The 25,741-nt window shown below is 39.2% G+C and overlaps 1 protein-coding gene across 3 annotated transcripts in view; it reads left to right on the forward strand.

Moving 5' to 3' along the window:
- Cask (calcium/calmodulin dependent serine protein kinase) overlaps window positions 1-25,741 on the forward strand; it is a 338,698-nt gene that overhangs the window by 115,025 nt on the left and 197,932 nt on the right. For all 3 annotated transcript variants that reach the window (XM_059249986.1, XM_059249987.1, XM_059249988.1), the window contains exon 3: window positions 20,878-20,983. In XM_059249986.1, coding sequence (XP_059105969.1) covers window positions 20,878-20,983 — 106 coding nt within the window. The remainder of the gene's footprint in view (window positions 1-20,877; window positions 20,984-25,741) is intronic.

A 25,741-nucleotide genomic window follows, 5' to 3' on the forward strand; every position in this document is an offset into this window, starting at 1 on the left:
AAGGTACTTTTTTTTTAGATATATGAAAATGTGTTTATTCAGTTTTGTGCTTTGATCAGTAATTTAGCTAGGTATAGAATTTTTGGTCAGATGTAAACTTGCAGGGCTTTGAAAAAATGCAGCAGCTATATAAAGACTCATGCATTACAATTAGCTTCTTCACATCAAGCCTACCAGTTGTGTGACATAGGTATATCATATAAAGTCTCTGCCTGTTTCTTCATCTAAAAATCAGGTGCAACATCTTGCCAGTTTCCAAAATTGCTGAGAGAATTTAGTGAGCTATATATCTCACAACAATACCTGGCCCTGTTTCTCTCTTTTGAAAGCTTAAGTGATATTCTCTTTGCTCCAGTAACCCCTGAAGTTTCGAAGTGATATGCTTTACTATCGGCTCTTGTAAAAATCATTATGCTTAGAATCTTTTTAATATCTAGAAACTCATTGTTCTTTGGTTCAGAGGGGAAAAAAGTCTTAGGTAACTACATCCCTCCAATTTCTCCATTCTTTTCTGGCTGCTGTTATTTAAATAACATGGCATATATAATTAGCCACCATCTCTAACCTTTTTGTTCCTTCTCCTATCTCTTCTTCCTTTGTCCTAGCTGTAGTTTTTCAACTTGATCTTCTAACCCATCAATTTGAATCTCCTATCCTTGCTCCAATTTATAATTTCCAAAGGCATTATTCTCTGACTGTGTCGCTTTCAAGTTGTCAGTATTGTACAGTTTCATATCATTCTTACCTACTGTGTTAGTTTTTTTCACTGCTCCAACAAAGTATTTGAGCAAAAACTTTAAGGCAGGAAGATTTATTTGGGCACACAGTGCCAGAGGTTTTAGTTCATCATGACAGGGAGGGTATAAGCAACTTACATTATGGTTGCCAGGAATCAGACACAAGAGAGTGCTTATACTAGAGGGCTTTCTCCCTTCCCCTGTTGTTTTACCTGGGAGGCTAGCCTATAGGAGGAAGATCCTCTTTCCATAGGTAATTTCTGGACATACCTTCAGCAGAACAACCAGAAACATGCTTTACTAACCTAAATGTTTCTCAGTGCAATCAAGCTAACAATCAAGGTCAGTAATCACAAATTCACTCTTGTCAACTTGACATCCAAACATGTCTCCTTAAACTGTAATATTTTATCCATTCCCCTCCCTCCCCCCAAAAAAACTCATATCTAGTTCCTATTGCAAAATGTATTCATTGGGACTGGAGAGATGGCTCTGGTTAAGAACACTGGCTGCTCTTCCAAAGGTCCTGAGTTCAATTCCCAGCAACCACATGGTGGCTCACAACCATCTGCAATGAGATCTGGTGCCCTCTTCTGGCCTGCAGCCATATATTGCAGGCAGAACACTGTATACATAATAAATAAATAAATCTTTTAAAAAAGTGTATTCATTCTATCTCCAAGAGTTCTCTTAGTCTTAACAGATAAAACCTGTTCAAAAGCCCAATTTCAAAATCTGAGACTCAATGCAAACTCTTAGCTGTGAGCCTCTAGAAAATCAAGACGACATCAGCTATTTCCAAACTCCGGGGGCACAGAGGACATGTTTGTACTACAGTGAAAGAGTGGGACCAGAACACTGCTGAAAACCCATAGGGAAAACATTCAGTCTTGGAAATCCATTTGCAGCTTCCAGAATAAGTGATGGTGTCAGATGAGCTCCAGGGGGCACTCCTGCTTCAATATTGCCTTAGCAAAGGCAGTCCACTTATCCACTGGTGTGGCCTGGCTTTGTTCATCGCCTATAGCTTTCCTCAGCAGATATTCTATGTTCCACATACCTAACTTCCTAGGGTCTCCATTGCATCTTTGGCTTTACTCTTACAGCTCCTCTATTTCCCTCTCAGGAGCTACCTACAGGGACCTGACTCTGTCACACATTGCCTGGCTGCTAAAATCTTGTTCTGATGCCTCCAAGCCCCTGCAAGTCTTGTATTCTGCATGCCTGCAAAACCAGCATCCCATGGACTATGCCAAAGTCTACCACAGTTCTAATACGTGCCAGGACCCTTTGGGCCATGGCTGCAGTGGCCTCTGAGTGCCTGAATTACTGAGTAAAGGGAAATGCATTCTTAAGCAGCTCTGTGTAAGCAGAGAGGTCTGGCTTTTTTTAAATTACTTGTTATTTAAAAAAAAAAGGAAACAGAAACTTTCCATTCTTGAAGTGGAATCTGAGTAATTCTTGAGATTCTTTCAAGGCATCCTTCCTGTTGTCCCAAGGCAAAGTATTTGGCTTCCTCTTAAAGACTCAAAGCTTTTCAGCACTGGGACTTTCCTTGGCCCCAACTTTACACATTCCTTTTCTGAGCAAATTGCAAGTTTTTCAAACATTTCTGTTCCTCTTTTTGCTCATGATTTCATTATAAACTTGGCTAAAAGCAGTCAGCAGTATCCATGAATGCTGGGCTGCCCTGAGACTTCCTCTGCCACATTAGTCTACCACTTTTATATTCAGCTTCACACCAAATATCAAAACAGGTTTCTTGCTAGAGTGTAATGTCCATGGCCTTTAGTGCAGTTCCCTACAGAGTTCTCATTTCCATGTAAAACTTTAGGAACAGTTTTTACTCTCCACATTCCTAATAGTGTTTTGGTCTTAGCTCCCACCAGAATCATTAAGTTCTGTTTAGAGCATTCTAGAGTTTCTGTAGCCCACATCTCCAAACTCTTCCAAACTCCTTCCATGAATCAGTTCCAAAGACTTCTGAACCACATTGTCAGATAGGTACAACAGTAACACCACTTCACTGGTACCAATTTCCTATGTTAAATACTTGTTCAATGGCTGTGACAAAATATCTTAGCAAAACAACATAAGGGAAGGAAGATTTATTTTGGCTTTGGGTTTCAAAGATTTCATCCATCATGGTGAGGAGAATGTGGCACAGTTCACATATGGTGTCCAGGAAACAATGTATGTGGTCACTGGCCACCTTGATTTTCATCTTTAATTCTATCTAGGTTCCCAGCCTATAGGATTGAGCTGGTGATGTTCGGGAACAGTCTTATTCTCATACTTAATCCTGTTTGGGAACACCCACACAGACACACTGTCACAGACACACCCAGAAGTGTGCTTTATTAATCCTCTAGAGCAGTGGTCCTCACCCTTCCTAATGCTGTGGCCCTTTAACACAGTTCCTCATGTGGTGGTGACTCCCAACCATAAAATTATTTCATTGCTCCTTCATAACTGGAATTTTGCTACTGTTATGAATCATAATGTAAATATCTGATATGCAACCCCTGTGAAAGGGTCGTTTGACAACCTCAGAGGATCGTGACCCACAGGTTGAGAACCACTTCTCTAATTGCTTCTCAGTCCAATCAAGTTAATCAAGATAACCATTATATTTATCATGTTGTGTTTGACATTCCCTTTGTTTGGCTTTTGTGAGAAATGACCTCCTCAGAATTTTTTCTTTCTTTTAGACTTTTTTTTTAGAGGCTTTCCTCTTATATCTGATGACCCTTTCTTTGCCTCCCTCCCTCCCTCCTCCCTCCCTCCCTCCCTCCCTCCCTCCCTCCTCCCTTCCTTTCTAGGGGACAGTATTAAATAGTTGCCTAGAAAGTCTGGATATAGGAGTAACTTAACTATAAGTGATCAGAAAAAAACTGAGCCATTTTTGACAGCCTCATAGTTGTCTAGTATCTCTAGGTTTGATTTTGTTTTCTCTTAACCTAGTCAGTTTAATAGAGCAGAACCTTTTGAGTGTCTGTCTTGGGCTAGAGGTGTATCTGCTGGGAGGATGAGACACACAGGAACATCTGAGCCTAATTACAGGAGTTCCACAAGACAACTTAACTAAAGTGAGGCTGAAGTTGTTTATTTTAACATGTTTGACACATGAAATTTCTAGTTGACTCTCCCATCTAAGTACAGCACTTCATTTTGATCTGAGCTATACATCTGGGTCCAAGGTCTCCAGAAGGTAAGGGAGGAGTAAATTTCATGGCCACAGACTGCTCCTGGACAAGTTCAGCTGATACTCTTTTAAATGCCATCTTTTTTTTTTTTTTTTTTTTTTTTTTGGTTTTTCGAGACAGGGTTTCTCTGTGTAGCTTTGCGCCTTTCCTGGAACTCACTTGGTAGCCCAGGCCGGCCTCGAACTCACAGAGATCCGCCTGGCTCTGCCTCCCGAGTGCTGGGATTAAAGGCGTGCGCCACCACCGCCCGGCATCAGCTGATACTCTTGTTTTCTGCTCTGCCAGCACTACTGCTCTGAAAATCCCCGGTGCCTCTTATTTCTGAACTTCCTTCAGTAGTTTGATAAGCACAGCCAGCTAGTTTCTCAAAGGCTTCTCTTGTTGCAACCTCTATATGTTAGTTCAGGTTCTGCAAAAAGCAATTGTCAGGAAATGATTAGATGCATAAGACATTTATTGGGAAGTGACCAATGAGTGGAACTTGATGGGTAAGGATCCTGAGGAGGCTGAGAGAGCACTTACAGGTTTGTATGTCTGAATCCTTTGGAGATGTGAATGAAGAAATAAAAGAAGAAAAGAATGGGAAATTCCTAGACACTTTCAAGGGTGCTTCGACCTCTGTAGCATACTACTTGGAGTCCTTACGCCGAAGTTGGCCATTGCAGTCCCATATCTCACAAGGATAAACTTGCTCTGGTATTCTCTTGTCTCTTTATCAGAAGCTGGTTGTAGCATTTGTAAGCATAGTCTTAGTGAGAATGCAATGATGGATTCTGTTGCATGACTTTCACTGGGGAAGCAAACAAACCATTCAGTATTCACCCTATCTCGGGGCACTGACAACAGGTCAAAGAAACCATTCCACTCGAGTCTAGCTTATGGAAGCAATGAGTTTATAGGAGTGTGGATGAAGTGCTACTTAGAGGAGCATGAATCACTTAAAGGCATCACTGAAAAGCCAACCCCAGCGTAGGTGGGAACTAATGGAAGCTGTGTCCCTGCAGCCCTGCAGGTAGCAGGGCTGATTGAAGAGTGCCCTCTCCCTGGAGTTGTTATTGCTCATATAACCTTGCAGAGGAGCTTGTAAATCTTAGAACTTTCAGAAGCTTCTTAGCTTTTTCAGTTTTAGTTTATTTCCTGGGTCGTGTATGTTTCCTTTACTTCTTGATCTTATATGAGCCTCACTCTTCTCCAGGACAGAGTGTTTCTGTTGAGAGGAAATAGTGTACAATAAACTCATTGTGCCATACCTTGTCAGTCCTTTACACTCTCTACTTCATAGATTGAGGGGCACATCATAATGGTAGCCACATTTGGAGTTCACCTTTCTTTGATCCCTTACTTTCTCCTATCTGAAACTTGTTTTACTTATCCAATATACTTCTGCCTCCTAGCATGTTCCTTTAAGCTGTTAACTTTTAATTCATTTATTGAAATATTAGCTGGCTTTCAAGGAGTAGTAGAGATTGGCAGGAACTGGGGAATGGGTTTTATCAAAACATATGCATGTCTGAAATTCTCATAAAATAAAGCAGAACTATGAAGAACTTTTGGAAAGAAGTAGTAAAGAAATATATATGTCTAAACCATTGTTTAAATGGAAATACTAGTTCACTTACTCATAAAATTCAAGTATAATTTATTGAACAATATACATTCTATTTTGTTGTATTATATGGCTCTCTAGTTACATCTTTCTGTAAAGCAAATCTATGTGGGCACACGCTAAGGCCTGCTGTTGTGACTAACTTTAGTTATTTGGAATAACGGCAAGGAATAGGGAACTCACAGCTCATTGGCCATTCCATGCAGATTCTCCTTATTGGTAGGAGCAGGGGCTTTGTGTTGTGGGGCGACTGTAGCATGGCTTGATGCCCTCCTGATTCTACATCAAGTGGTACAGATTTCTTATAGCCTAAAGCCAGGGAGCATGCCGTCTGCCAGCATTGACCAGATGCTGAGTGTGCTTGGACTAGACCTTTTACCCCAGGAAGCTGAAGAAGATGGGAGTTGCCAGTCAGCTACCAAACCCATCCCTGCATCTCTCTCACAACCCAGAGCTATTTGGAAAGGGGTAACTGTACCCTGTCAGCTTCTTCGTCTAAGTCCTCTGAGTTTAGCTGTAAGTGAAAGTAGAGGACTGGCTGTCCATTGGCTGTCTTACCTGTTCACTATGGGCCTTCCACAATATGATATCTACTGGTCTACAATATGATATCTACTCCACCCGGAATAGCGCTTTTACCTTAAGGAAATCTGAAATCCAGCTGCTGAGCCCCCAAAACAGTTCTTTATGTAAGACACAATGGGGAAGTGAGTATGCTCCCTGTGCACTCTCTCTGCATTGTGGAGGCTTCCCATTGTTCTTCACTCAGTTTCTGTAGATTTTATTGAATAAATGCTTCTCAATTGGTTATAAACCTTTTGATCTGTCTCCAGAGATCAAATGCAGTAAGACCCCTGTACCTGCAGGGTGTGCATCCAGGGACTCATCCAACTGTGGGCTGAAAATATTTGGGCAGAATTTTGTGTGTACTGAGCAAGTATAGACTTTTATTCTCTGTCACTATTCCCTAAATAATATAGTATAACAACTACTCACACAACATTTACATTTCATTTGTATTATAAGCAATCTAGAGGGGACTTAAAGTATAAGTTACATGCAAATACTACACTGTCTTACATAAGGTACTTGAACAGCCACAGATTTTGGTATGGGGGTAGGGTTCTCGAAACCATCTCCTTCAGATACTCTGGGAGGATTTGGTATGTCTCTCCAGGTGACAAGTTTCTTCTTCACAAGTTTCTGAGAAGTGAGCTTCTCAGACAGCTGTCCTAGAACTCCACCTAGTCATTGTGCTTTAATGATTCTAAATCTTAATTAAAGGTAATTTTCAAAATTCTAATCAGGTGACTTGAACTGAGAAAGATTTTTCAAAAGATTTTAGGATTTAATTACTAAACTTTGATTAAACTTGGCTTTAGTGAAGTTTGGGGTTTGTCTTTTAAAGTAATGCAGAGAAATAGTTTACCTGTAAGTTTCCTCTTTTGAGTTGATCAGTTCTAGATTTAAGAAGCATTATGTTAGGGACTTAAGAAGATAGATTCAGGAGTAGAGAGATGGCTCAGTGGATAAAGAGCTTGCAGTGTAAACATGGGGACCTGAGTTTGGAGCCCCAGAACCCACCTAAAAGTCAGATTATGGAGTACACTAGTAACCATAGCACTTACAGGGAGGAGGCAAAGCCCAGGGTCTCCCTGACTAGCCAGTCTAGCAGAACAGTGAGCTCTAGATTCACTGAGAGAGCCTCTCTCTAAAACTAAGACGGAAAGGCAATTGAGAAAGACTTCCCAGTGTCATCTTCTGACCTCCACGTGTCCTTACATGGGTGGTGCACATGCACATAACATGTGCATGGAACACACACACACACACACACACAGAGAGAGACAGAGACAGAGACAGAGACAGAGACAGACAGAGACAGACAGAGAGAGACAGAGAGAGACAGAGACAGAGAGAGATTGATTGAGATTGATTGATTCAGATTCCCTGGGTTCAAATCTTTGTTCTACAGCCTATTCTGTGAGTAATTTGCTCAATTGCTCTCTGCCTTTCTCTTATATAAGTATTGTCTGCCTCTTAAAGTTGTGAGGATTAAGTGGGTCAACTCATTTAAAATAGAGCCTGACTCATAGTAACGTTCCCGGTAAAAAGTTTGCTGATGTTTATTGTTGTGACAGACAAGTTAAAGGCAAACCATCATCTCATTTGTGTATTAGATCATCAAGACCGGACAATGATAGGGATAAGAGGGGCCCTCATGCTCAAACCCTGAGGGCAACGAATTGCTGGTAGTAGACTGCCAGTTGACAGCCCCTGTTGTCACCATCCAAACTGTCAGGGAAGCAGCAGCAGAAAACAAAGCAAAGAACCTTGGCTGAAGGAAAGATGATGGGAAGAGCCCTTGAGTGGATCGGAGTGAGGAATGGGATGCAGCCTGCACCAGTCAGACTGCTGCCCCAACACTGTTCTTCCTGACTGCAGCAATGGCATAGCACCTGGAAGAGATCACAGGAGTAGCCCCCAGGTGATCCCTGGCACCACAGCAACTGAAAGCACTACAACTCCTTCGACCCCTGTAGTGGTGGGAAGCAGAGTTGGCGACCTGATTGGGTGCTTTCGGTGGGATCAGTGTCCTTTCCCTCCCACTCCAGGCTGGACAACTGTTATCCGATTGGTCCCACTTTTCACCTTCTTGTTATGCACATACATTCAGCCAATCGGGGCCCAGGTGGCTCAATGTAACTGAGTGGATGAGCATTAAATAAACAGTCTTGTTGGAGTGCTCTTCTGAGGAAAAAGAAAGGGAAGACTGCCTTCACGATGCATCAGAAACAGACTGGCAACCTAAAGAGCTGAAACCACAGCTACAGGGGCACTCGTTCATGCCTCAGTCTCGAAGACTTTGACAACTAACAGGAGCTCCTTCGTGTGTTTGTTTCTAGCTTCCAAGACCCACTGCTTCAGAGACCTGTGGCTCCAAAGACCTGCAAGAGTCATAACCCTTTTCCTAGCTCTAACACTCCTGGCTAATATCCCAAAGCTACCAAGAGTTCAGATCTATTCAGTTCTTATCAGTTTCCCAGAGACCTGTTTTTCCAGTTGAAAGTTGTTCAACCTCATTTCTACCTGTTAATCCTTTGATAATAAAGGACCTCTCCTTCAGATACTCTTTGCTGTCTGCCCACCTCATTCTTGGAAGGGGCATGACAAGAAGCCAGCTGGTGACAAGAGGGTCCCCACCAACCATCTCAATACTACTGTCTGTATGTGTAGATCTTAGTGATGGTCTGCTTCCTCACTGAGTAGGAATGATGTTTAGTTCCCTCTAGTGGAGGAAAGTCAGATATGCTCTTTAAAAGCCCATTTCTTTCAGAATTGTGATGATTTAATCTAATTACTCCTGAATAGTTAACCAGTAGTAAACATACACATATATAAATGCCTTTAATTGTTAAATTTTTCATGAAACCTTTGATCTTCAGGGTTTTTTTTAAGAAAAACCTTAGAGCCATATGATAATATTAAATAATGTAGTATATAAACTACACAATGGCATAGAAATGCTAGGCATACATTACTTTGCCTAAAGTTGGTGGATTCTATGGTGGTAGTGCCTTGAAGTTTTCCATCTGCAGTCATGGTGACAAAATGTCCAGGATAGTATTCATACCCTTTTGTTGCATATAAATTGTATGTCTTGACCATTCTCTGAAAACTCTAGTCAATCTGAATATGACACTGAGAAGAGATTGCCTCAAAATTTGGATGGTTTTAGCATCATCTTCCTTAGAAAGTATGAGATAACAGAGTGCTGGATTGGGAATCAAAAACCTGTGCGCATCTTTCACTTGGGTTATAAATTAGCCATATGAATTTGAGCATGCCTATCAGAGCCTCATTTTCTTTCTGAGTAAAATATGAATATAAAAAGGGGTGTTACAGTTATGTTCATTTTTAGCGTTCTTTATACTTTGATGAGGCATACACTTCTGTGTGACAAAGAGATGTAGTAGACATAGATTGAATGGGTTGTATATGCTTGATGCTGCCTTCCAGCAAGGTCGGCAGAAAGCTGAATGACCAGCAGCAGCCTAAGCTGGTGATGCTGAGATCTTGAGGCGTGGGAGTGCAGCGGGGAGGGGTAGTTGCTATGTCATGACAGCAGCATGTGCCTACCTCTGCTGGAGACTGTTAAGGACAACTGTGAGGCAAAGTGTAAATGGGATTTGGTGAATGAGTGGAGTGGCTTTCATCAGGATAAAGAAGCATATGAAGTATTAAATGAGGAAGGCACATTTACTGCAATTTCATAGATATTTTTAGTCGAGTACATCATGTACTTTGACCATACTCACCCTCCTCTACCTTCCAGTTCCTCCACCGATCCTTCCCACTAGGAATCAGGGTGGAAGTTCGACAAAAGGTCAATATTGAAAGTATGTCGTAAGTGTGTGTCAGGGAAGCAGAAGGGAGAGCAGCTGAAATAGAATGGAGGTGTGTAGAAATTTGGGGGGAGAAAGAAAAAATGCTTTCGATTCCAATTATGTTGCTAAATAGGTCTGTGGACTCTAGTTAAGTCACTAGAGGTCAAATCAAAGCCATCCTTCAGCATTATAACATTTTAATGCATGGAACAGAGCACAGTGAAGGGGTTTGAAGTAATATGGTAATATCTGCTTTAAACTATGATAGTACTTTAGTGAGTAGAATGAAAAGAAGAAATTGAAGGCAAAGGAGCCCATTAGATGATCCTTGCTGTGACAAGGGTTGGTGAAGACTGAACTGGGGAACCAGCAGTAAGAGGAAGGGGGCCTTGACAAGTGATGAAGAAATAAAATGGGCAGGTTTCGGCAGCTGTGACACAAAGTGGAGGAGAAGCAGTTGTTTGTATAAGGGTGGCTCCAAGAAGTGCCTAGAGGAATGATTTCCCAGAACGTTACAGATGAAAAAGTCCAGTGGTAAAGTGGGCATCAAACTATTAACAGTGTGGCTTAGTAATGGGTACTCACATTGTCATCTTTTGTCTTCAGACAGGAAGGAATGATTTCCACCAAAAATGGTCAAAGAAAAAGAGCCATGCTCCATGCCATGCACTGTGCAAAGTGCTTTCACGTGTTTTACGAGCTCTCTGGGCCTCTCCATAATCCTGAGGGGGAAGTTGTTGTCTTACTCTTCCCATTTTACAGATGAGGAAAGTGAGGCTCTAAGGGTAATACAGCTACCAGTTGTTGGAGACAGGATTTTAAAATGGACCTTTTGACTATAAGTCTGTTATACTATCGTAGCATAACTACCTTCCTGCAGAGAGTGTTTGTGCTTGAAAGGATACATGCCAGATATGTGGAACAGGGTGACCGTGACCAGCCTCAGTGCTATAGCCAGGAAAGTCCTAAGCAAACCAAAGAAGCTGGTATGACATTTTATAAGAAATGAACCATTATCTAGAATGACCTAAATAATGTGTCCATTGTAATTGTTTACTCTAATACTGTGTCATGAGTGAGGCCTTTTGTTGCTACTGAGTGACCACTGAGTCTTAATGAAGAGAAGTTGAGGTCGGCCTGTCTGCCTTGCATTTGTGTTTTCACTGGTTCAGAGGATCCTGTCTTTGCTGTGGTTCCACTCGGCTATGTGTAAAGCAGATGTGAGGAGCCTCTGCCCCTCAAACTCCATTGTTAAGGAAACTTTTGTTTTATTCATTCCCAGTTTGATGAACTGGCAAAAGAGCTATTCAAAGAAAAAAAAGCAAAAAACAAAGACGGAAGATTGATTACAAATGTACATTCTTTACAGAGTAAGAAAATGCACATTCTGGCATTCTGCCTACAAAAAAATAGAGAAGAGCTTTAGTGTCATTATTTGGCAGACACTCGAAAATATATTTATTTCATTTTTGTAAACATTTATACACTAATTAGTACATAATTTGTATTATTTTGATAGCAAGATGGGAAACAGCAAATTGGACCACATAGAATGTCCCCAAGGGAACATCTTATAATTTTTCAAAGAGCAGAGAAATGTAGTTAATGGTAGTTTCATACATCTCACATAGCACAGTGCTGGGTTTGGCAGCAAACAGCTGAAATGTACTTTTTAAAACCTAAAGAATTATTCTCAGAACTGATCATTGCTGGAGTACAAGATGGAGCCTGAGTTTCCAGGTTTATACATTGCTCTCAGAACAACTGGAGGTGGGTTAGACAATTACCTTCCTGACCCTGACCACACTCATTGTAGGTTCTGTGCTTCTTTTAAATGTCACTATAGACTGTTTGGGGGCAGAGCACCTACTACTTCAACAGACTTTCTGAATGGTTTCTGACTTCAAATAAATTTTAAATTGCATTATCTAGATAGCTACTACATTTTAAGCACTAAACAAGATAACTTCCTTATTTTTAGAAAAGATGAAATAAAAGGTTTGTTATAAGGACAGAACAGTATAACACATACCTAAAATGTATTAAAACACTGGGAAAATAGAGCCCTTTCAGAAGGCTCTTCCCCATAGGCCAGATTCCACTATGTATAAAACATCTTTTTGACACTTTCTAACAACTATTAGGTGATTCTACTTTGAACTAAAAGTTTTCTACTGTTTTTCAAAGCTTTGTAACTGGTTTAAAAAGACTAAATGGTTAGATATTTACCTACACACACCTGTTAGCAAGTTTCTCTTGATAATATACAAATAATTTGGTGGTATGTATAAATCTACAAGTGTTACCTCTATCCCTGATTTTACAGTATTTATTAAAACGACTATCTTATTCTTTGCATTGGCGTTTTCTACAATAAATGTTCAAGTATCATTGATACTTTTTGATATAAATTTGTTTCATACTTCTTTTTGAGACAGTTTCACTCTGTAGCCCATGCCTAGCAGTCCTTCTGCCTTGGACTCAGAGTTGCTGGGATTCCAGGTTCAAACTGCTATGCACAACTTTTATACTATTCTATGAGATACTATTGACAAAAGGATTTTATGACTAGGTGGAGAAACCTATGAAATTAAAAACTTTGGTAATAATTTCACTGTACCATAGAGCTTTCTGGTCTTAGTTATTTGCTTATTTGTATATTAAAATAGATCACAAGTTGTTTTCTGGGGAAATTGTTGGTCTTGATGGCAGTATTTCTTGCAGTCAATAAAGGCTTGGTAGAGAGAAGCAAGTCCTAAGGAAATCTGTCTTGGTATGTGTCCTTTGGTAGATCCCTAGCTATCAATAAATAAATAAAAATAGGAAGTAAATCTAGATAACATAATCAGGAACTATTATGCACTAAGTATGTGCATAATGTTTGTTACTTTGACAAATTAATTGAACTGTTTTACTGTAATAACATTTTCTTTTGCTGTTTAAACTTTATTGAGTAATTTGTATACAATATAATGAACCCTAATAAGTCCATAGTTCAGTGAACTTTAACAAATATATACATTTCATCATCTTACAAAGCACTCTTATCTCCCAATATGTGTGATGCTTTTTAAGACTTTAATATTGAGAGGTAATTGAGGCATAAACTAGGGTTTCTCAAATTTCCTTTTATAAAATGAAGAACACAATGTTGAAATAGGTGTCTGGTTTTTATCATAAAATGTCCTGATCTTTCCCTCTTTGGTTTATACCTCCCAAAAAGAAAAGCAATCGAAGAACTGTACCTATTAGAGACATTAGGAGCATTGTGTTTAGTTATTATCATGCATAAAATATACTCTCAGTAGTCATTCATATATTTGGGAAAATGAAACACTGAAACTTGGTTTGGTTTGGATTTTAGTTACCTCTGCCTTCTCTTTTTAGCTGTCTGATTAACATCTGTTTTATTAGTTGCGTCTCCAAACAGACTTACACCATATTCATGGTTGAGTAACTCCTTGCATAGAAGACTGAGAGCTATATTTTCTGAGACAAATAATATGGTCTCTTTTTTAATCTAATGTTGAATCTTAACCACAAATGGCTTTTTAAGCAAATGCTTCTCTTTAAAGACATCTTAATATCTCCAAAGATTAATATTAATAAGGAGCTTTAAATTTGTCACCTGGAACATTTATTACCATCTAGCTAGTAAGATCGATGATTTTTAATATTCAAATATGGATTAAGAATGACCTGACATTTTTATAACTTAAATCCAAAGTAAATAAATGACATTTTAGGCAGTTATTTACCAACTCATCATAATGAAAATGACAAGTAGTTGTCACATTAATTGGCTTTATTTTATAGCTGATTGGTATTTGTACATATAGTATTGGCTTTAGTTTAAAGTTAATGTTAAACAAGATAGTGTGTTTTAATGTGTTTGTTTCACTTACCAGAACGAAAACTTGAGAAATGTATTACAAAAATCTCATTAATTTTGAAATATTCAGTGCAGTTAAAATTAATTTCTAATTAATGCACATTTGTCAGTTAAGAAACAAACAAAAAAAGAAACCCTGTTAGTCCAGCATTTTGAATTCCCTTTCATCATTCAAAGGACAAATGAAATTTTTAGCTTATAAAATTAAAAGGTGGACAAAAACACAAAGAAATTAGAAAATGCACAGAACTCTACAAGTATGTGAAAAAATAATAAAATTTGTAGGAATAGTTGTAAAATGTGTAAAAGATCAAAGAAATAATGAGTTTGCAGTTAAAAAAAAAAACATTTGTGAGCCTCTGGTCATACATCCCTGGTTGAGAAGGTCTTTCTTAGCTGGCCAATGGTGGTGCATTCCTTTAATCCCAGCACTTGGGAGGCAGAGACGGGCAGATCTCTGTGAGTTCTAGGCCAGCCTCATCTACAGAGCAAATTCCAGGACAGCCAGGGCTACAGAGAAACTTGTCTTGAAACCGCCACCTCACCCCCGGCCCAAAATAAAAAAAGAAAAAGAAAAAAGAAAGAGAAAGTCTTTCTTGATTTATAGAAAAATAGCCTTATTAAAACAAACCTGAATTATATATACATTAGCCTTCAAATTGGTTATTTATTATATAAAGATGAAACTCAGCAGCAGAAAATGATTTTACTAGTGTAACTTCTCCAAGGTTCTGCTTAGATTCCTTTCTTAAAATATCATATAGTCATTAGTTTTATGACAGCAAGGGAAAATGATGTCAATACTGATTTTCATTTACTTATTTTGTTATTAACATTTGTTCAAATAAACACATTACTACTGGCCTTAATTATTTCTAGGGCAGCATTAGGATTTGGAGCTTGATTGGGATCATAGTGAATTTTAATTGTGTAGAAGTGGATGAGAATATTTCTGTGTTTTGTCAGAAAGTCTGTGTCTGACTTCTGGCCATCTGTGGTGACAGTGCAGTGGGAAGAAGCTGAGTGTGTGAGAGCCTTGCTAGCTGCACAACCAAGCCTGCGCTACCACACTAGCACTGTTCCCCAGTTGGATCTTGGGACATTTATAAACTCCACGGTCCCGGGAGCCATGATGGTGTAATAGCAAGAGCACTGGGCTTTTGTCATTAGTCTTGTCCTCTCTTACTAGTTATATGATTTTTCATCAGCCTACATCACTGAACCTAGGACCTCAGTTTCTTCCTCTGTAAAATCACACACACACACACACACACACACACACACGAGTGATCACTGTTATTTAGTAAGTACTTGAAGGGGGGTACTTGAAAATCACAAATGATACTTAGTAAATCCTCAAATATTTTATTGTGTAGTCTAGTGTTAGAATCTATAAAGCTTTCTATACAGACTGTATACAGTGATGTTAAACATTCTTGTTTGGTAAATTAAGCAAAATAAAAACAATTCTAAATGACAGAACAAACAAAGGATTTAGATTAACAATAGTTGGAAAACTTCAGATTTAGTTATTAATTGATAAAATGTAGTTATTAAGATGAGCTATAGAGTTTCCTCTTATAGACGTAGTCTTGAGTTATACATAATTGAATTTAGATTCTTTTTTAATGACTGACTGCAAATGTATGCCTAAGAATTTCAAAAGAAAGCTTGGGGCATGTAGCTAATGGGTAGAACGCTCACCTGGCAGCACACAGGTATGAATCTGATTCAGGAGGGATCACAGAAAAGGATAAGAATTAAAGTGAAGCAGACTGGTGAGATGGCTCAGAAGTCAAGTCACTTGCCATCAAGCCTGGTGACATGTGAACATTCTTGGAACACATAGTAGAGGAAGAGAACTGACTTCCACACATTGTCCTCTGACCTCCACATGTGACTTTGTCACACATGTGCACATGAATACACAGATAAATAAATAAATGTAATCAAGAAGAAAGCAAATGAGTTTATCTAGAGCTTTACCATTCTAATTTGTAGCCACTACTCACATGTTGCTGTTAAACACTTAAATTGTGACTAGACTAATTTTATATAGACTGTAAGTGTAGGACACATACTGGATCTTAAAGAGCACAAAACTAATATTTTATTAATTTTTCTGGGGGGGGGGGTTCAAGACAGGGTTTCTCTGTAGCTTTGGAGCCTGTCCTGGAACTCACTCTGTAGACCAGGCTGGCCTTGAACTCACAGATACCCACCTGCTTCTGCCTCCCACGTGCTCGGATTAAAGGCATGCACCACCACTGCCCAGCCTATTTTATTAATTTAAGTATATGTTGAAATAATATTTTTCATATATTGGATTGAATATGATATTATTAAAATAGCTGATCTAATCTTCATTGAATGTTCCTAGGCAAACTAACTCTTAAATGTAGGCTTTTAAAGTTCAGATACTGAGATTCAGATTGCTACTTCAAAGCTAAACATTTTTGAAATTGCTCTTTTTTCAATCATATTTATAAATACCAAACCAATTTTTTTTTTTTTTTGAGCTGAGGATCAAACCCAGGGCCCTGCGCTTGCTAGGCAAGCGCTCTACCACTGAGCTAAATCCCCAACCCCAAACCTAGTTTTTACCCATTGTCGAATAAGCTTGCTGCAGAATTGAGGCACTAAGTGGTGCCCAATTTTTATGAAAGAACTCTACTAAGTGGAAGTAAAATGAATAATAAGGATACTTTTCAGAAAAAAAAATGTTTTTAAACTTATTACTGAAACAACTTCCCTAGCTATCCCTTATTTACGAGATTGATAAGCCATACTCACTTTATTGCTGTTTGACAAACCAAACTTCTTACGAAAGTAATAGTAGTTTTAAGATTGTATAGCATGTTGATTTAATTTAAATATGTTACTGATTTGAGCTATAAAATTAAAAAGCATTAGTGCCTCTTTTAAAAGGAAACGAGTTAAATGGGATGGAGATGCATGGTGTGAAAGACACAAAGAACAAATGAAAAGAAGGAAAAAAGAAATGAGTCGATTAAATATAGTTACATAGTTAAATGTAAGAGCATTAAATATAGAAATAGAGGATTGAAAGTATCTTTCAAATTTTTCCTAAGAAATTATAAAATCAATTATGATGGGAAGAGAGAAAGAGGAAAGAGAGGTTGACTGTTACTAGTCAGTAAACAAGGCAGTCACTCCAGGCAGAGATGGCACCACTCAGCCGTGTTCCTCACAGGTATGTTTCATGCTAGTATCTGTGAGCAGTCAGACAGTTGTACATCAAAGTACTACCATCTTCTTTCCAATTCTTCCTTCCTCTGCCTCATGAGTCAATATATAGGTAAACGATAGTTTTAACCACTATGTCATCATAGACTTAACAGCATTCAACAGGTACCTATTTCCTTAGGTCATATTCACATTTTAAAATAACCATTTTGAGTTTCCTATTTTTGGAGTCTACAGTTAAAATGCACATAGAATGTCATTGTGCATTGTGAGTTACTTAATTTAAATTTTCATTTTGGTATTTGTTTTTTAAAGTATGCTTTTCTATTTGCACTATTTACTTGATACTTGAATTATGGAAAATAATTGTGCGTCTTTTACATTGCTGTCCCTATCATTTCAAATTTATTTTTATGTTGACAGTCTTGTGCTATCCTGTCAGCATTCTGGTTTTAGTCTCTAAAATGTCAGATCCAGTGACATTTATGCCACTTTGTTATTGGAAAGCAGGGGCCCCAGAAATTCTGTCTTTGTTTGGAGTGATGGCAATTAAGACTAGACCAAGAGCTTGTTCAGCCGTTCACCATGCCAAGCACAGGGGGTCATTGGCAGATCTGTTTCTACTAAAAGCTCTCAGTGTAACAAAGGTGTCATGTAGCAAAAGGTGAGTGGGAATTGAAGCATACCATAGTTACATGAAAGGAGCAAAATGGAAAATAAACTGAGGAGCGCAAAAGAGACCAGTCTTTATTGTGGCAAACACTGAATGTGTTTGCTTTATGACTGCAGTATCAGAGCACCGAGTTACAATTGCCTTTCATCAGAACAGAAACTGATGGGAAGGAGTCACTAATGGGGAAAACAGAGGTATGAAAGGGTGACTTCTGATAAATTGAGAAGCTAGGGAAAACATAAAAAGAAGTAATAAAACTCTCGCGCTTTCCCTGGAGTTGGGAAGCAGAACATTCTTGAGAGGAGAGAGCCATGCAAGCATCAGATTGGTGTTGTGTGGCTCAGTTTGGCCCTCCAACACACTTGTTAAGAACCTTCCTCATGGATAGCATCTCCCTGCACAAGCCCTGCAGCTGCACAAGCCCTGCAGCTCCTCCTACGGGGCCTGCCCAACTGCTTTTGAGCAGAGAGGCAGTTTTTCTTTTGAGGTGAACACTGAACACACACACACACACACACACACACACACACACACACACACACACACTTGCCCCCTTTATTCCCTTCCCCCACATGCTGTGCTCTACATCATCCTTTCCTATGTGGCTTCTTGATGCAGTCTTAGCCCTCAGAAGTCAGTTAGTAGTCCCTGAAGGTACTGCATCACATATTACTATTCCCATTTTGGTCGCTGAAAGGAAGCCCTTTATAGAAGTTGGTACTTGGTATGCAGGTGGCAGGGACAAAGGTGGGATCACACCCAGTTTCTGACTTCAGATGCTGTGGACTCTGTCAGGGCAGTACGGCTCACAGCCACACACAGTGTTTCCTTCACAACCACAGCGAGCAAACAAAACCTGCTCTGGCCCAACCATTCCTTCCACTCTTTTTTTTGCCAGATTCTTCAGCTGTGACCACACTCACACCCATAACACGGCTTAGTGGAAAGGCTGCTGACTTTGGAGTCAGGGTTCAAAGCTCACTCCTGTGATAGCTGTATAGCCATGTAATAATGAACATGTTTCCAAGCCTGAGTGAGTTTACTCATCAGTAATGTACCTACCTCACAGAATGGTTGGAGTGCTCAGTTCAGTGAGAGAAGTGATAATTTTTTTTTTTTTTTTTGGTTTTTCGAGACGGGGTTTCTCTGTATAGCTTTGCACCTTTCCTGGATCTTGCTCTGTAGACCAGGCTGGCCTCGAACTCACAGAGATCTGCCTGCCTCTGCCTCCCGAGTGCTGGGATTAAAGGCATGCGCCACCACCGCCTGGCGAGAAGTGATAAATTTTAATCTAACATTAAATAATCGTCTCCTGTATACTAAGTTCAGCCCTGACCTGCCACATCCTTCCATAGCTTGGGTTCCAAGGCCCTGCCTAGGGACAATGAGGGAATGAAGAAATGGTAGACACAAGAAAAGATGGGACCAGGTGGCCTGTGCTCTTGGATGGAGAAGCCACAGTACTCCCCCAGCCCCGAGCTCACCATGCTTATCATATGTAGCTAAATCAAAGAGGCAAGGTTTATGGTATACAGACGAATCAAGGAGGTACATTTAGCAAATCATAGCAGGAGCCATTCATTTCTGTAGGGGAACAGTCATCCAGCTGTAAACATGGGGGGAAGGGAAAGAAAGCTACATTTTCTGCATACACTGTCACATTCACACTTGGACCAGGAGGGAAAGCTTTGTCATTTCCCTATGCCTAAGCTAGGGCAAGCATTGCCATTTCCCGTGGGTCTAAGACATTGGGAACATGGCTGTGCCCGTGTCAATAGCACACATTCACTCAAGGTTTCAGTAGTTCCATATACTAACTGACCTTTGGAATTTTACCAGCTCAGAATGTTCATGGCCTTTTCTCAGATTCCAACTTTCTCCACCTGTATCTACCTTTATTTCCTCTATACCACTGACTTTCTTAATATTGTATTATTGATCCCTCCTTTTCTGACGGTGTCTCTTCTGTACTGCCTTCTTTTATTTTATTTTATTATTATTTTTTTTTGCCTGTACGTGAGTAGGTTTTGTAAGATTCTACCTGCAGCCATTGCTCTTGTTGACAGGACTAAGTTGAATTAATAAACCAGAAAAGAGATCATGTTATCTATTGCATTGTGCGGTCTGTCCGTGGTTCTTACTTTCTTGTCTCCCTTTTACGTTCAAATATAAAAACACCACATTGTATTTTATACATCAGCGAACAGGTATAACACTATTAGTAGTGGAATGCCCCTGCCCACACTCAGTGTGAGGATGTTGATAGTAATTTTGTTTTCCAAATATGGTCTGTTAATTTTTGTTGCTGTGAGATACTGTCTCATGTAGCCCAGATTGGCCTTAAACTCACTACCTAACAGTGGATATCCTTGAACTCTTGATCCTGCTACCTCTACCTCCTAAGTGCTAGAATTATAGGCATGTGCCACGATGCCCAGCAGTTACTACCTGCATTATCTGTTTGTTCTTCAGAACAACATTGCAAAGTACTTAAAAGACCCTGAGTTATTCAACATATTTTATAGATGATATTAAATTTTTTTTCTCAGGCTAAGGGTATAATTCAGCAGCAGAGTACCTGCTTATAATATACAAGGCTCTGAATTCCATTCCCATCATTGCAAAAACTAATTAATTAATTCTAACTTTGGCTCTGGGAATATTGCCTTTTCTGCGTAAACCATACTATTTCTTTTCGTATTTCACATAACTTCTATGATATGTCTATAAATGCTACATTTTATTCTTGTTTGACTTCAGGAAAACTAAGACAGAGGTAAAATTCAAAACAGCAAATTGAGTTACTTATCGGCAGATCAAGGAAAAGCTATAAATTTGGAGGCAGAAAGAGTTTGTGGGAAATATATACGTGTACTTATTTTTATTTTACTCTGGGACAGGGTATTTCTTTGCACTAAGAAATGAAGACATTTGTTAGTAAGAGCTTCCTCCCATATATAGATGGAAGCTGACAAACAGTATAAAAAGTTGTATTGTCACAGTCTTGAAAGGGTAAGAAGATAAGTTTAGTTTAAAATGGGGGATTTCATCTCTTTAGTCAGAGAAGTCTTCATGTTACCATAGATCACATCCATTCATTCATTCATCCTTCACTCTAATTGTCTTTTGTTCCTACCTAATGAAGTATGTTGTATGTTTATTTTGCAGATCTAAAGCGGGAAGCCAGTATCTGTCATATGCTGAAACATCCACACATTGTAGAGTTATTGGAGACATATAGTTCAGATGGAATGCTTTACATGGTTTTTGAATTGTGAGTGTGCATTTTATTTTTTCAGTAAAGTTTTAAGTGATGCTGGTTGTAGTAATTTTTAATAACTTTCTCTTCGAGTTTAGCAATAGCCATGGACTCATGTGTTTCAAGAGACCTGAAGTCACAGGTAAAAAAGGATTTTCTCATGTAAGGTTACAAGTGGTAAAGGAAACAGAAGCTGGGCATATCAGGTACTCTCATATTTTCAGCACATTTAAGAGAAAAGGCTCCAAAATGAGCTAGAGTTTAAAGGGTAAAGACACCCCAAAATATTCAGTTTGCATCTTAGTGAAGAAGAGGGAGATGAGAGTGAAGGATTCCATGTAGGAAGTCTCTCTGGCAACTCAAAATGTGTAATAACATACTTAAGTTTCTCTTTTGATGTAACCATATTGCCATATAAAAGGAAACTTCACAGCTAACAGTATCTGAATTTTAATATACTAACTACTTCACTTGCTTCTCACATAATTTTGTTGTGAGCCTGGATAGATGTCCAAAGAGTTTATATAAAGCTTTATGGAATGACATTATACTTACTTAATCTTTAATCTTACTATATTCAAAATTAACCCATGACTTTGATTAGGAAAGCAGGAAAAGGAGGCTATACTAGCTTTAATATTCAAGATCCACCAAACCAGATTACGCATTGCTTCATAACACATTGCTCCAAATTTTAGTGGTTTTTAAGCAACACCCATGTACTACCTCACTTTCTGTGCATCAGGAATAAGGCCCAACTTAGCCAAATCCTCTGGCTCTAGATCTCTCACAAGATGGCTCTGGACTTTGCCATTCCCCTGGCTGTTAGCAATCATGCACTGAGGGATTCATTTCCTAAGAGCTATTGGCCTGAGGCATTCCTTAGTCCCGTGTCACGTGGGCTTCATACTAGCATGGCTACTAGCTTTGATAGAACAAGCAGCAAGTGTAGAGATCAGTCTCACAACTTAATTCTGAAAGTTGCACATCATCTCTTCTGCCATATTTTATTAGCTAGAAATGATTCATTAGATCCAGCTCACATACCAGGACCTACATAGCAAGAAGCAGGAGTCTCTGGGAGACATTTCACAAGTTGCCCCCTACTAATACATTGCCTATCTGTATAGAAATTTGTGTCCAAAGAACTAAAACAAAGAAAGTAAAATTGAGGACAAATTTAGCTACGTAAGCACAAGATTAGTGTGAATTTAATTATGACTAGTTACTTGGAAGAGATATAAATGTTTTGATTAGTTGTTTGCAACAGCTTAGAAATTCTGAATGGAATCTTAGGCTACATTGATTAGAAAGCATATAGAATTCAAAACAAAGCCATACTCCCACCCTTACACACTGCTCTTTCTCCCTGGAGTGTTCATAGTAAGCAGGACACCACAGTGTTTGTAGAAGAGGACAACCAGAACAGAAAAGCCTGCAAATTCCATCATAGAGTCGCAGCCTTCAAAACACTGGATAACAGATGTGCTAGAATCATGAGCTGGGCCTGCTATAAGTTGATATATAAAAACTTTTATTGTGGAGCTAGTGAGGTGGCTTAGAGATTAAGAGCATTGGCTGCTCTTGGAGAAGACCTGGGTTAGAGACCAAGAACACACATGGCAGCTCACAGCCATCCACAACTCCAGCTGCAGAAGATCTGTTGTCCTCTTCTGGTCTCTGGAGGCACCAAACATATATGACATACAAGCAAAACACCCATACACATAAAATAAAATTTTAAATTTTAAAATATTTTATTGTAAGAATGTTACTTTCGGCACCTTGAATGTTCTTTTAAATATATTTCCTTTACAACAGTATAGCTACATTTTAGGAAATGTCCACTGTGTGACCTCTATGGCAAAATAGATCCTCTTTGTCAAATCACAGAGCCCAATCAGACTTGCTTTCTGTCAAAGAAAAGAATCTGACTTCTTTTCTTTTTTATAAAATTAAAATGTTAATAGGCATCCTGACAACGACAGTCATATGACTATTGATTTCAAGTTCTAAAATAGATGAAGCTCTCCCATAAACACATTCTCTAGCTATAAGGTGGTGCCCTCCTTTCTTTCCTCGAGGCCTTGGCTTTGCTTCTAGGGTACATTCCTCTTCAGGAGCTTTGCATTCCCCGACTGCCTTTGAAGGTAGATGGGCTTTTGGGGATAGGGGAGCAGTTGGTCTTTTCAGACGGCTGATTGTAAATGCAGAGATATGAAAGGGAGCCTAACAGACCACAGCATTTGTTTTCAGGCAGACCAGGTTATGGTAAATGAGGAGATGGAAACAGATTGCTTTAAAACATCCTACGTCTGGAGCCCAGCAATATGGCTTCAACAGATAAAAGCTCTGGCTATGTTAGGTGGACCTGATCACCTGAGTTAAATTCCCAAAACAGAATAGCCTGGAAGCTCTCAGGCAAGCTAGCCTGGAGTACAAAGTGCAGCAGAAACAAGGGAAAGCCTGCCTTCACACAGTGGAAGGTGAGAAACAACTCTTGAAAGTTGTCCTATGACTTCCACATGCACACTGCGGTGCTCACAAAAGATATTATAGATAAGTTTTTTTTTAATCTAGTTCACATGTTCCTTGGAAAGATTTTGAGCATTTCTAGACATACTTGAATCCCAAATGAAGTGCCCTGGGATGGAAGAGCTCTTGAAGACATTGGAGTCATAGCTATCCAGGAATGTATTGATCTTCTTCTTCTAACAGTCCACCATAGGGAGAACACGATCAGTGTCTTCAGTCATTTGAAAGACTGTTATCTGTAAGAGTTTGTGCTTCTTCTGTGGCATTACAGGCCACCACTAGAATCAACAAGTGACAAATTTCACCTTTAAGTAAGGAAGGGTCTCGAATGACAAGATTTAGTCCAGGAATGAAGCTGCTGTCTTACAGGACACACCCGAGGAGCTGTATCCATCCAAGAGGGCTGCAGGTGGGGTTTTACTTTGAGACTAGAGAAGGTCTCTGACATCCCACACAATTTTAAGATTATAATTCTTTTTTAATCACTTTTCTGGTTTAATTTGATTCTTCACTCGAGAACTCTGTCTCTGCCCATATTTTATTCTGAGAGAACTAAAAGCAGTTTGAATCGTGTACTATAAAGTAACAAGCACAGAAAACAAAATGTTTACATTGATCTAAATTTGGATAGTCACGCTGCTTGCGTCAGGGGCTCCTAAAAGAACAGTGTAGTAGAGAGATGATGCTCTTTGTTGTCATGAAATCTGGATTTGGGCTTCTAGTGGTGAGGTGGTCCTTAGGAGATTTTTGTGACTGATTTTGTATGATACCATTCTGATTAAAATAATCCAGTGGCTGTAACTAAAGATGACATCTTATTAAAGATAAACATTTACCAGTGGCCTGATCCTACTGTTAGCCTAAAATAATAGAACACGGTTGTTTTCTTTTTTCACCTATAATTTTAGAAAATTCCAGAAAAAAAGGGAGCCTAATATGATGAAAGCCAGCACTGAGCTTCAACAGTTATCAGAACATTTGCTAGTCCCTGTTCAAGCTATCCCTTCCTATGAGCATTTGCCCCTGAGATTTCAAAAACAGTGTCATTTCACCTAGAAACACTCCTGTTTTAAATGATAATACCATTAGCATGCCTAACAAAATCACCAATAAGTACTTAATATCATATCATATTCACTTGACTTTCAGCTTTTCCTAATTGAACATGAATCTTAAATGACAGCTATCTAAATTTAGAACTTTTTTATGAGCTCTAGGGACCTGAAAGTAGATTATAAATTCACAGCTAAAATAACAGTGATTTCTTTAAAAGGCCAGAACCAAAATAGAAATATAAAACTCTCCTTTTCTACCATTATTTTATAAATGAGCCTTCACAGCGATCTTTGCCCACTTTTTCTACCTCAAACCAAAAAACCGGAAACAATTCTATAAGAATTGTACTCAAAAGAGCAATGCTAGTACCTTTGTGTGTGCCTCCACCTACTGGCACAGAGAGGGAATGCATCTACAGCTGCAGTGTGGATTAAGCTACTCCAGAATTCCGTCCATATTCCTGGCCATAAATGTAATTTCCCCTGGTATTCAAGGGCTTGTTGCTCAAGTTGTGGGGATCTGGATCCTTTTCACAGTTTTATAATGTTACATCAATACAGAGTAGACAGGGAAAGGGGAAACAAATGAAATTGGGCCAATTGATTTTGTTGTTTCATGGCTTCTTGGAAGCTCTTATGAGAGGAAAGGCTAGACTGAACAGCATATTTGGATTACCAGCACGTTTTTAAATTTGGTATCCATAGCTGTCTTTGCTGCAGTCTGTGTGTAACCAATACTCTTTTTCTAAATTACGCTCATGAAATTATATGGCATAATTATGTTGCTTGAGTATTAGAAAATCCTAGGAAATAGTAGGTATCTACATAATTACAAATAGTTTGTAAATGTAAAGCATACTTAAATACAGATTCACAGAACCAGAGTTGAACTGGAAAAGATCTGAAGCAATAGATTTCAATGCTTGGAAAATCCTTTCCAAGCCAGTTGTGGTGGCACCCACCTTTAATCCCAGCGCTCAAGAGGCAGAGGCAGGCAGATCCAGAGTTCGGTCTACAGAGTGAGTTCCAGGACAGCCAGGGATACACAGAGAAACAAAGGAAAGAAGGAGGAGAGGGAGAGGGGAAGGGAGGGAGGGAGGGAGGGATAGAAGGAGAGAGAGAGAGAGAGAGAGAGAGAGAGAGAGAGAGAGAGAGAGAGAGAGAGAGAGAGAATCAATCCTAT

Source organism: Peromyscus eremicus, chromosome X, assembly GCF_949786415.1.
Source record: "Peromyscus eremicus chromosome X, PerEre_H2_v1, whole genome shotgun sequence".
NCBI lineage: Eukaryota > Metazoa > Chordata > Mammalia > Rodentia > Cricetidae > Peromyscus > Peromyscus eremicus.